This window comes from Phocoena sinus, chromosome 6 (genome assembly GCF_008692025.1).
Source record: "Phocoena sinus isolate mPhoSin1 chromosome 6, mPhoSin1.pri, whole genome shotgun sequence".
NCBI lineage: Eukaryota > Metazoa > Chordata > Mammalia > Artiodactyla > Phocoenidae > Phocoena > Phocoena sinus.
Genome location: NC_045768.1, coordinates 8,177,800 through 8,190,698, shown reverse-complemented (window position 1 = coordinate 8,190,698; position 12,899 = coordinate 8,177,800). Strand labels below are relative to the sequence as shown.

The 12,899-nt window shown below is 57.5% G+C and overlaps 1 protein-coding gene across 2 annotated transcripts in view; it reads right to left on the bottom strand.

Annotated features, from left to right (window-relative positions):
- NIBAN2 (niban apoptosis regulator 2) overlaps positions 1-12,899 on the bottom strand; it is a 51,642-nt gene that overhangs the window by 10,149 nt on the left and 28,594 nt on the right. For both annotated transcript variants that reach the window (XM_032635764.1, XM_032635765.1), the window contains exons 2-5: positions 10,174-10,304; positions 4,992-5,120; positions 3,183-3,288; positions 1,832-1,999 (exon numbers count right to left, since the gene is read on the bottom strand). In XM_032635764.1, coding sequence (XP_032491655.1) covers positions 1,832-1,999; positions 3,183-3,288; positions 4,992-5,120; positions 10,174-10,304 — 534 coding nt within the window. The remainder of the gene's footprint in view (positions 1-1,831; positions 2,000-3,182; positions 3,289-4,991; positions 5,121-10,173; positions 10,305-12,899) is intronic.

Sequence of the window (12,899 nt, the reverse complement as noted above, 5' to 3'; positions counted from 1 at the left end):
CCCTGTCGGCTCCCAACACCTTGCGGCCACAGGACGCCTCTCCCCCCGCCCCAGCAGCTGTCCCGGGCCTCCCCTCCTGCCCACAGGACCCACACCCGTACCCCTCAGCCTCCTGGCTGAGCGCTCGCTATGTGCTAGGCACAGGGCCAAGAGCTCTACCCAGCCCAGCTCATGTATTCCTCCCCGCGATCCAGCAAAGCTTATCACAACTGCCACTGTGCGCACGGGAACCGAATGGCGGCTCTTCCCCACCCGGTCTGTCCCCACCCGGCCTGGCCTGGGGTCACCTGGCCAGGTCTGCCATTAGCCTTGGAAACCTTCAGAGGGAGGAGCTGGGCCAGGGAGGGGGGAGGAGGAGGGACGGTGCCCCAGGCCAGGCAGCCAGAGCCCAGATCGCCTCGGCCCGGTCCTGGCCCCTCAGCCCCCGGGGACCTGGGAACAGGAGGCTCTTTGTCGGCGGCAGGGGCTGGCCTGACTAAAGACCTGGTTCCTGCCGCCCGGCAGATTCCAGCTGGGGCAGAGGCAGCCCTGGAGAGCGGAGAGGACAGGGGACAGGTGGGGTGAGCCGAGTCACCGCACAGCCGCCTCCAGGCGTGGGTGCCCACTGTCCATCCAGCGGGTGGAGCTGCGCCCCAGGCATGCCAGGCGGGGAGAGTAGGGCAGAGGCAAGGGCAGGGCGGGAGCAGCGGCCTCCCTCTGCTGCCCAGAGGCCAGGTCACCGGGAAGGAATTTCAGGGTCCAGGATGGGGTTGCTCCTCCCATAAGGGCAGAAAGCCCCTCATGCCCCACCCCTCCGGCTGAGAGACAATCACAAGCCCCTTAAAGCCCTACAAGGCCCTCCAGACCTGACCCCAGTGCCCCCTCCAGGCCCATTTCCAGGCACCCCCTCCCCACTTCAGGGTCTTGTGTATCCTCCTCTAAACTGCCCACACCCCTGGGCCTCTCTTCATGCTTGCTGCGACCTCTGTCTGGAACTCACCTCCCTCTGCTCTAGAACTATGCATCCTCCAGGTCTCAGCTGAACCCCGGCCTCCTCAAGGAAGCCCCCCGATCTACCCCTCCCCACACACAGGATCGGCACCCCCCAATACATACACACACTCCAGGTTCCCCAGGTGGCTCCCACCCGGCACCCAGCACAGCTGTGACTCATCACCCCCTGGTGTCCTCATCTGTTTACCATCTGTCTCCCCACCAGGCTGCCGGCAGCACGGCGACAGGGGCCATGTCTTGCTTCCCTGCTGCATCCTCAGTGCCCAGCCCTGGGTCTGGCTCAGAGACATTAAAAGGTTTGTTAAGTGAATGAGTGACCTGGGAGAGACCTTGTAACTTTGCAGACGGGGACAATGAGACCCTGAGGGAGGAAGGGAACTTCCCAGACCCGGGTCCAGGTCCCTGAGAAGAAAGCAACGGTAGCATAAAAAGATCTTTACCAAGCGTTGAGTGGACGCTCACTGTTCACAAACCCTCTGAGACACAGGAGAGATTATTATCCCCATTTTACAGAGGCTTCAAAAGGTAAGTTGGTCTCCTAAGGTCCTGTTGCTGGAAAGTGGCAGAATCAGGGTTTTTATCTTGTGACCCAAGGGCTCAACAACTGCATCCCTCTGAGAACAATGTCCCAAATTCTGTTTAAGAGCATCACAGAACTGTTTTCATCAAGGAAGAAGGTGAGGGGCAGCATGACAGTGGTTTCGAACAACCCCGGAAGGAAACGCAGAACAGCTCATAAAGCAGGGTGGCCACACCGCACTCAGCCACTAGGTGTCACCACACAGCACATAATCCACGTAACCCCGCTCCCAGCTCCTGGTGCCTAAAGGCGGCTCACCATTGTTGCAGTGCCGGACGCAGTCCTGCAGGACAGCCTGCCACTTGTCCTGCTCAGCTTCCGTCATCATGCAGAAGTAGTAGTGACGCGCAGAAGGATGCCAGAGGATGAGCGGGAACTGCGTGGGGCACTTGAGGACGGGGGCAGTGCCCGATTTTGATGTGGTCCCTGTGGAGACAGTGCCCTCTGAACAGCTGCCCTCTGTGGCTTCCCTCGGCCAGAGGACGCCAGCAGCTGACCCCTCGCCCTACCATGAGGGGCAGGCTCAGGTCCAGAGAGAGCTGGCCTGTCCCGGGGTGACCAGAGAGTCAGTGGGGAGGCCACTTCCTTCTCTCTTGCTCCACAGCCTGGCTAAAGGAATGCCAGACTCTCCCAGCACCACTTCTCAGAGCTGGTAATGCAGCCACCTCCCTGGGGTCAGGTTCTAAACTCTGTGCATGAGGTACAAATAACACAGGGTCAGAGCCCTCAGGGTCAAAGGCCAAGCATTACCTTCTTGGGTTTCCCTTCAAATTTCAGCAGCAGAGGCCAAAGTGTGGCTTAAATGTCCAAGGGGGGAGGGAGGTATGGATGTGGGAGATAGAGAATAAATAAAAGGGGATTTTTCTCTCTGTTTGGTCCGCATGGATATTCGAGATCCAGCGAGATAAGTGGTCCTGGGCTGTGACCTTGCCACTCCGGTTAATAACAGGACAATGGCAGTTCTTCTCTGGGCCCTGGCTCCGGGTCCCTGTGCTCAGCTCAGCACACACAGCACCTCGTGGGGTCTACATAACACCCCAAGGTCAGCCCTCTCAGTGCAGGGGCTGGAATCCAGGAAAGCCAGACTCCAGCTGAGCCCTCAACCACCAAGTCCCACACAAGGGTAAAAGCTGCCCCCACGAGGCCAGCACCTCCCTTACCCCTTGGTCTCCCTGGGATCATCTAAGAGGCAGATGTCATCCCACAAGTTTTCTGGGTGTCTCTGATGGGGTGGGGTCACCTAGGATAGCTCCTTACAAATGCGGTATTGACCCAGCAGTTTACAAATTGGGGCACCTGGATCACCTTCTCCTGGAAGCCTCTCGGGGACCCAGGGAAGAGGCAGGGTAGAGAGAGGTCTCCCTGCACAGCTGTGACTGCCTGGCTCAGGAAGCAGGGGCTCGGGTGGGGCAACCCCAACGTACTATGTGGCCACAGGAAAACCCCTCTCAGGCCTCCCTTTGAGGCTCAGGTTGTGCCGGGCGCCTGCGGCTAGCTCTAGGCCCAGCTGGTTTTCCTGCAGGTGTGGAGCCTGGAGCTCCAGGAGTAGGGGCGCCCTCTCCCCTGGACAAATCCCTGGGTGCTTCGCCTGGGATGGGTGGTCCTTTACCTGGTAAGGAGTTACCAACAAGCTCCAAGTACTGGTCCAAGGAGGTGAGAATTTTGTAGCCCGCACTGTTGATGACGGCTCGGGGTGGGACCTGCCGCTCATAAGCCTGAGGAGGGGGCAAGAGAGATGGTCCCTGGGGGTTACGTGTATGGCCAAGCCCAAACCCCGTCTCCATCCCTGGCTCCAGGGCCCCACTCAGTGTTGCCTGCCCCAGTCAGGGAAGAGGAGGAGGAGAAGGAAGAAGGGGAGGAGGGGGAGAGAGGACTTTGACCACCACCATGACTCGAGGCAACATGGTGTAGTGACCCGGACCCAGGGTCTGGCTCAAATCCTGACTCCACTGAGTTCCATCTGTGTGAGGCCGAGGATAAGCACCTCCTTTGCTTTAGTTTCCTCATCTATAAAACCAGTGTAATAACAGTTCCTACCTCACAGGGCTGCATGAGGGCCCAGTGAGATAATCCACATAACGCACAGCACACTGCCTGGCACAGCAAGGGTCAGGGAGCACTGCTGAGGTGACTGTTATTATCACCACTGCACCTACGGTCTCTACGAGCAGCAGCTACCACTAGCCGAGGGCTCATTACACGTCAGGCACTGTGCTACGGTCTCTGCATGCTTCATTTCACAGAATTCTCACAAGCCAGAGGTGGTTACCATTATTAACCCCAAGTTCACACCGCTGGTAAGGTAGCCGACCTGCACGCGAACCTGGTCTGTCAGCCCCTAGAGCCCAGGGTCTTTGACCATTTCCCTGAACTGTCCACTAACTTCCTAAGTCCCCTTGGGAGGAGAATGAGGATTGGCCGCTGCTTTCTTACACCCCTGGGGAGAAAAAATAGTCCTGATGTAGGAGCTCATACAGCAGGGGTGCCATGCTGCACTCAGCCACTAGGTGTCACCACTCAACACATTCCTTAAGAGCGGCTGGAACCTCCAGGGCAATGATTTTCAAAGCGTGGTCCCTGATTAGCAGCATCAGTGTCACCCTGGAACTTGTCAGAAATGCATATTCTTGGGCCCCCTCCAGACCTGAATCAAACTCAGGGTAGGCCCAGCAACCTGTTTTTTAACAAGCCCTCCCAGTGAGTCTGGTGAATCCCTCAAAACAGAGGGCACTCAAGCCTGTCCCTCGGCTGTTCGGCAGAAATGTCTGGTAGAAGAAGGGTCTGTGGCTCAACCAGGTGGGGCTTCCCTAAGGGCCCAAAGCAAAGGAACAATCGAAGGACACCCATCCCCCCACTGCAGGGCACAGAGTTGCAAGGGGGGGCATCAGGAAGGAAACAGATAGGACCACCACCCAGGGGTCCTCTGAGGCAGGGAACGGCCAGTTAGCTGCCGCTGTTGAGGAGCAAGGAAGGGAGGGGCTGGGGAGCAGCAGGAAGCCCAGGCGGGAAGGTGGCTGAGGGCGAGGAGGGCGCTGGAAATGGAGAGATTCGGAGGGCCTCGGGGGTGGGCAGGAGCCAGCAACGCGTGGTGGGCGGAGAGGCAGAGTGAAAGGGGACCCCAGAGAGCTGGGCGCCTGGACGGATGAAATGCCGCTTAGAGAGGGCAGGCAGCACAGCAAGGTATGGGGAGGCCGGAAGGGGTGGGGGGAGGCTGCTGAGGTTCTGCTGTGGCCCTGGCAACAGCCAGCGCGGGGAGGAGGGGAGGGATGCGGGTGGAGGTACGGAGTCTCAGGCTTAGGAATGGGGGCCGTGCAGCATCAACTAGTGTAGAAGACAGCAGGCCAGGGGAGGCTGTGGAGAAGGGGAAGAAGCGGCCTGGCCAGGCCTGGGAGAAGCTGGGATGGGCTGGGGGCCTCACCACTTTGTTCTCGTAGAGCACCAGCCCATAGTTGTGTGGCACGAGGCTGAAGCGGTTCCTCCACTTCTTGCTGTCCTCCTGGTACTGGAAGAGGTTCCCCGAGAAGATGATGCGCTCATCCAAGGGCACCTATGGGAGGGAAAGGACAGGGAGTGAGACCCAGCATGGGAATGGGGTCCTCCAAGAAGGTGAGCACGTCCTCCATCCTGACCTCACCAAGGCCCCCGAGGGCAGGGCTGCATGACACGCACTTGGCAGATGAGGAAAATGAGGCTCAGGGCAGTGAAGGGGGCCCCACTGGGGTCCAGGAGGATCAGAGGTGATGCCAGTACTTGAACCCAGGCCAGGCACCACAATACCGGACCCAGACAGAATCCCACCCCATCCTGGCCTCGGGCAGACACAGCTGCCTCGGGACAGGTCTCTAGAGCACGAGGCAGGCTGCTTCCCCATCCACCCCCACTGCAGCGTGGGTGTGCGACAGTCACTCCAGCCGGAGGGGATGTGCCCACCGGCCAGCAGTGGTAAGGCCCCAGCACCTGGGCAAATCTCTTTCCAGCTCTGGGCCTGTTTCCCCTTGGGGCAACAAAAACCTGACCACGGTGGCTCCATCGAGCCTCCCCAGTTCCGACGGCTGACAAGATGGTCTCCACGAATCTGGGTGGGAGAGGAGGGGACCTCAGCCTGGAGGGTTCCCGTCTGACCAGCATCCTGGCGGACTAGTGGCCAGTGTGGGCAGCAGAAACGCCCAGACCCTCCTGCAAAGCCCTAGCTTTGACTCGACCGCTGACTCAGTGTGACTTCAGCCCTGTCACACCACTTCCCTGAGCCTCAGTTTCCTCATCTGTCAAATGGGACAGTGACAGCACTGACCTCACCGAGGTATCTCGAGGATTCTGCGCAAAGATCACGCAGGCAGTCGGCACCTGGCAGGCAGTACGATACGCGGAGCCACCGTGACCACTATTGGGGTTACTGTCAGTGTCATTCTCCAGCTCCCCAGGCTGACTTATTTGGGGAGGGGGAGGGGTGACCGTCCCAGAGCGAGTGCTTCCTGAGCAGACCCACACTGGGAAGCTTCAGGAAAGGAGAGACAGAGGCCACAAGGGAGCAGCCCTCCTCCTGGATGGGAGGAGCTCGGGGAGTCAAGTGTTCCTGTCTCTCAGCAGCTTCTAGCTGTTCTACAGCAAATACGGTGCCTTCTGCAAAAAGAAACATGCATCGTGTGTAATAAAGGGAGAGAGTATTGATATTGTCCTAATGGTGCCTAACCCTTCCTAGCTTCCTCGCTCTGCTTCTGGGTCTGACCCGCAGCTGGAGTCAGAGGTGAGCGGCCCCTCCCCAGGCATCCTCACCCCCCAGGCATCCTCACCCCCCAGCCCTCTCCCTTCACACGCAGCCTCCTCTCCCCAGCAACTCCTCAAGGGGAAATGCCAAAACATTCTTGGAAAATGAGGGCCTATTGTGCTCAAACAATAGGGCCCCGAAGACTGCTTCCTACCCAGGGATAAAAATATTTACAGGAAAAGAAAATGGTTCCCCCTACCATGCACCGCCCCCCCCACACACACACAAAGTGGGCTTTGCCCAAGTCACAAAGCTGGGCTCAGTGGTCTATATTTAGACTGGGGCCTACTCTCAACCCAGCTCTTGAATCCTCATCTCTCCTAGAAAGGAAAGTCCTCCTCTCTGCTTGGAGCCGGAGCCCAGGCTTGGGCAGTGGGAGGCTGAGGTCACAAGCTCACCACCCAGGCGGGCCTGCCCGGGCGAGTGGGGCTCAGCAGCGCCCCCAAGTCCACCCCTAGATCCTGGGACAGCCCGTAATGGGTAGGTGGTGTGGGTTTGGGTTTTATTTTTAAGACTTTCAAATGGCAGAGTCACGCGTCCACAGGGAGGTCTGCAGGAAACGAAACGTAAACCCGACAGCCCAGGCCAAATATTTTGGACTCTGCAAAGCTCTCTGATGGCAAGATGGGCATCTTCGGTAAATGGTGAATGGTTAGAGCACAGTCCCCAGGCTCCGACAGCCCGAGTTCCAGTCCCAGCTCCACGGCCTACAGCACGGGAGCCCAGACAGGTGACTCCACCTGTCCAAGCCTCAGTGCCCACATCTGGGATGGGGATGGGACTAAATCTCAATCCCTCCGAGCAGTGTCGTACTGGCTGTATGAGCAGTGCCCCCACAAAAGGTCTGCTGTTTTTATTGCTACCATCACTTGTATTGTTGTTTATTGTATTATTCTTCCTTTTTTTAAGAGGAGATGTCATTTACTTACTCACTTACTGATTGATTTATTTACCACATCTTGCAGCATGTGGGATCTTACTTCCCCGGCCAGGGATCGAACCCATGTCCCCTGCATCGGGAGCACAGAGTCTTAACTACTGGACCGCCAGGGAAGTATCCCTGTATTATTATTTCTACCAAAAACAATTTATGTGATGATGGTGATGATTTCCAGTATTATATTGTTATCATGACTTAGCCTCACTTTACTGAATGACAAAATGGGACCAAAGACTCCTCCTTTTCAGGGATTGTGGGTGATTTCATCTTACTCTTCCTGCTTACATGTTACTTCTGTTTTCTTACCACAAATACTCAACCTTGTGGGTGTCAGAGGCGTTTCTCATGCAGAGTAAATGCTTAGCGCGTCAGGGAACCCCATTTCTATCTTAGGTTATTGGGACCCAGGTTGCCTGTGACATTTCCTTCCAAATAGGGGAGCCATTCCAGTTCTGCCCACTGGAAGCCGCTCACCTGGGCTGGGTCCAAGGCCATCATTCCTATTACACAGGTGTGCTCCTGCCAGATACCCAGGCCAGGCCACATCTGCTGCCACAGGGTCAGGAGGTTGCCATGACATCAGGAGACCAGACAGTCTTTTCTGGGCCCCAAATCAAAGGGAGGTGTGATGCTCTGAGAGGCTCTGACACACAGCCCTGACCTCCCCTCCACCCCAGGCAGGCTGGGGGTCAAGACAGAAAGAGACTTTGGTCAGGAATCTGGAACCTGGCATGAATCCTGCTTCCACCACCCTGGGCCAGCCATTTAAAGGTTCAGCTTCGGGCCTCTGCACCTGCCATTCCCGTGGTCTGATATTCCTTCTCCCATCAGGTCTTCCACTGAGATGGCCCTTCTTCCAGGAAGCCCTCTTGGGCCACCCAGACAAGTCAGGCCCCACTGTCTGAGTCCACCCTGTCATTTCCTTCACAGCGCCCACTTTATATCGTGTAAAGGGCTGTTTACTGTCTCCCTGAGTGTCTGGGGGCAGCAAGGGCAGTGTGGCCCCAGCACCTGACCCGTCACAGTCAGTGTGTGTCCCGAGTAGGGGGCCTGTCTCTCGGCGGAATCCTTTAGTCTCAGTGGCAGCTCTCCCACTCCACTGACTTGACGCCTCCAGCCGTTCCTGCTGCTGAGATGATACCAAAGGGTCACAAATCCTCAAAGCCTGGTCAAGTGATGCCAGCCCCCACCCCTTTGGTCTCATGATAAACAGGCACATCTTTAGGCACTTGGTTTTGGGGGAGGGCGGGGAGTGGAATGAAACAACTTTCAGTGCGGGGCCTTTGCAGGCTCTTCCTTCTGCTCTGCCCCCTCCTGTCGCCCCCTGCACACCCTGCTATGCCCACGCCCCGGCCCACACCGTGCCCCCTTCCAGAGATGCCTTCCCAATAATCCGAATCCCACCTAGCCTTCAGAGCGCCATGCGATGCCCACGCCATGCGATGCCCACCGCCCAAAGCTGCTCTCTCCTCTGGCCCATGACTCTTCCCTCTGGGCACCATTTCACAGACGGAAGAACAGGCTCAGCAAGGTTCCCCAGCAAGTGGGGACTCCCACCCCCATTTGTTCTCTCACTGAATCCGCACCCTCCTCTATGCAGGAGGCACCCATCTGGCAGATGGGGACACAGCCCTGAAGCTTACATCAGTGGCCCCGGCCACCAGTTAATAAAAGGATTTGAACCCAAGGCCCCCCCAAGTTCTTTCCCACCAGACCACAGGGTTCCAGCCTCCATCCCTCAGCTACAGCACTGCCCCCGGCCCCTCGAAGCCTGAGCACAGAATGACCCCGGGCAGCCCCGAAGAAGGTGACAGGACTGGGGGCGGAAGCTGTGGCGAGGCAAGCAAGGGCGACTTCACAGCCCGCCAACCATGGAAATCAGCCACGAATGCCCCGAGCCCCAGGCACTGGGGTTGGCTGGTTGACCAGTCTGATCCCCAGAGAAAAGCCACTGGGCCCTCTGCCAGGGGCCACCAGCCAGGAATAAGTAGCCTCTGGGCTGCCACTCAGCCACTCCAGGGCCGGTACACCTACAGAGGAGGGGGGCTGGCACCCTTCCTTCTCATCACCCCTCCCTCTGCCACCTGCCCGGCCATCCAGTGGGCAGAGGGTGAAGGTCACTGAAAGGGAATGACCCAAGTAATGGGACATGCAGTGCCCTCAAACAGGACTTCCCTGGGCTGACACAGGGCCCCTGCATCACCCCCAGAGGAACAAGGGTTGGCCTCTCACCCCACGTGCTCAGACCCAGGTCTGGCGACTTCCAGCCGGGAACCCAGAGCCCCACCAGTGCCCCGGCTATCCCCTCACTTCCTCGGCGCCATTCCCATCCCCGGCCCCATGCCAGGGCCGACCACAGGATCCCCTCCCCAGGAGGCTCTCCACCTCATCCAGCCCATGCTGACCCCCAGGCTGGAGCCAGGCAGCTTCCAGTCCCCACTGGACAAATATTTACTGTGCAAACATAATCCTACCACTGATAATGGGATAATGACAAGGCCAGGGATGATGACAGTGTCAGCCAGCACCCACCCAGCCCCAGGCGCCCAGCCGACAAATCTCTAATCCTCACAGCCACCAGGTTCGGGAGGTGTGCTCATCTGGGTTTACAGATGAGTACATGAGGCTCCACAGGTGAGGTAATAGCTCGTGGGCACACAGAGTGTAAGAGAAGGAGCTGGGCTTGGACCAGGCCTGTCAAGATGACTCAGAGCCCCAGCTCTGCTGACGAAGGGGCTGGCCCGGGGGAGTCGCCCACGGTGCTAAAAGGACCTCGACACCACCACCAGGTCACCTACCTATTCAGAAGCCGGGTGCGGCCCTTAGAGACCATCCAGCAACAATGGGAAACAGAGGCCATGGAGGCCGCCCTGCCCCTGGCCCAGCACCTCTCACCTTGCGCCAGAGCAGCTGGGCCTGTGGCGCCCCGGTGCCCTCGATCTCGTGTCGCATGCTGTTGAAGAGAGCCACACCATACTGGTCCTCGTAGAAGCGGAGGAACTCCGTCAGGATCTTCCCGGTTTTCTCTGCAAGGGAGGGACAAAGGGGCCATGAGGTTGGTGCAGTTGTTTCCGGGCAGCAACCCTGCCCCAGGGAGGGGCACCCGCCTTGCCCCAAATCCCAGTTCATAGAATTGTCCGCAGGAGCTCCGTGTTTGCATCTGCGCTGCATTCCTGGTAGGGGTGGTGCGTTTCCCACACACACGTGGGTGAGCCTCTGGGCGCGGAAAAGGGCAATGACCCTGACAGAGAAACCACCAAAGACACGAGAAACCAACAGACATGTGAAAAGACGCTCGGCCTCACCAGCCAGCGAACAAACGCAAGCGGAACCAAGATTTCCGTTTTCCCCTGTCAGACCAGCCAGGACCAGCCAGGACCAGCCAGGACGAGAAGAGGCACCTTAACCAGAACTGGGGGAGTGGGAAGTTGGGACGGCCTTTTTGGAGGGGGACCACAGCTGCATGCAGTTCCAAGGGTACGTGGGTGCCCTTTGATGCTGTACTTGCTCCTATAGGAATCCAGCCCACAGAACTCACACAACGACAGCAGGCATCTATGCACCAGAAATCACCAGAAACAAGCCAATTGTGCACCTGGGGAATGATTCAATACCTAGCAGTTCACCCAGGACGGTCGGAAGATTAAGGGGACCTGGGTACAGGTACCAACAGAGGGAAGGTGTCCGTACTCGGCCACGTAAAGAAAACAGTGCTACGGGATCCCACACTGCATATCATCTCATTTAAAGTTATTCCTGCATGTGCCTATGAGTTATTTATGCTTGGAGACCTCCAGAAAGAGGTCCGGAAGGCAGCACTCCAGGCTGTTAAGGGCGGCGCACCTGGGTGTGGGAATGAGAAGCAGAGAGCAAATTTCAGCTTCTGCTTTATTCACTTGTACAGCATTTGAACTATTTTATGAGCATGATTCTTTGCACAATAAAAAAATAAACATTCTAAAATCAACTCATCTACCAAGTTAACAACCCCTTTGCTTTCACTGGCTCTTTGCTTCTCTCTTCGGCTAAAGCAGAGAAGGAGAGTACTGGGGCACCAGAGCAAGCCCAGCACATGCCGCCTGGGTGTCCCCATTCACAGACAAAGAAACTGAGGTCCAGAGAGGGCTGTAACCCATGCCGAGGGCGCCTTCTCCTTGGCCAAGGCTTCCCGGTCCTGAGTAGCTGCAGCTCGAGTCCTGCCCCGGGGCTCGTGCTGACCCACTATGTGGCGCCCCTCTCTGGGCCTGTTTCCCCCTGCACACCGTGAGGACCAGACTCAATAATGGACAGGCCCTACCACCTCGGACAGTCTTGGATTCCAGGTTCCAAAGACCTGTTCCTTTCTCAGAGGAGAAGGGGCTGAAGTGACGCCGTCCCCTCCCATAGCTGGCCTCTGGATACCGAGGGCACCCAGCTAGGACAGCATTTCCTTTAATCCTCTCAATAGCTCTACGGGGTACGGCTGGTGTTATCCCAGTTACAGAGGACACCGAGACTCAGAGAGGTTAAGTCACTGGCACAAGGTCACACAGCTAGTGAGTGGCATAACTGGAATGCAGTCCTGAGGCCCAGCCAGGAGGTGGTAGCTGGGGAGGAAGGCTGAGGGCAGGTGCCACATCCCACACCTAGGGTCTCAGGCAGGCCCACTCCCTCCACTCCTTCCAGAGGCGGCTCAGCCCATGGGTCCCTCTCCACAGGCCTGTGCTCCCCTTTCCTGGAATGAGCTCATGTCTTCAGATTCTATTTGGGGGGGAGGAAGGGGAGAACAAATGAGGAATTTGCTTTGAATGCCTATTTTTTCAAAACTATAAACAACCAGAACTCTCTCAAACACCACGGGAATTGTTTTGGAAAATGATGAGGCGGGCTGGGGGTGGGGGAAGACGAGGTAACGCACTGGAGCCAAACAGAGAAAACAGGACCGTAGACAACAACAATACTGATAAAACATGTAATCGTCATCATAATCGCTCCCTTTTATTGAGTGCTAACCCAAGCCAGTGGGTGGGCAAGTTTCACATGCAGGATCTCAAAGAATCTTCACAAAAACCCTAGGGAGTCAGTGTTATTGTTTTCCCATGTTAAGGATGAGGAGGCTTGCAGACCCAGCATTGGAGAGCCAGGTTCTCAGCCTCCAGCCCAGGGTTTTGCCCCAGCTCTGCCTCAAACAGCCGGACAGCCAATGGGCACCGTCCCAGCACGCAGCATGGGTAGGCCTGGCCCTCGGATCTCAAGGGTCCTTCAGCAACAGCTCTAGGATGCCTGACTCAGCCCTGATGCACCCAGCCTCAGACACAGCATTACTTCCAGAAGGGTGAGAATATGCCCTGATGCGAGGGAAGCCAGGCCCAGGAGGAAGCCGCCATCCTGTGTTGGGACTCAAACCCAGGTCTGTCTGACTCCCAGCATGTTCTCAGCTGCCCGGTCAGCTAAGCCCAGGCATCACGTCCTGCCAGGGAAGGGCCCAGCCAGAAGGCCCAGGCATCGCCCCATCGAGGGGCACACCGAGGCCCACGTTGGGCGGGACTGTGGGTTGAAGAGGAAGCCAGGGGAGGCCGAGGAAGCGAAAGAGAACGAGGTGACCCAGATGGAGACAGAAAACGAAGGTGAGACTGACGGGC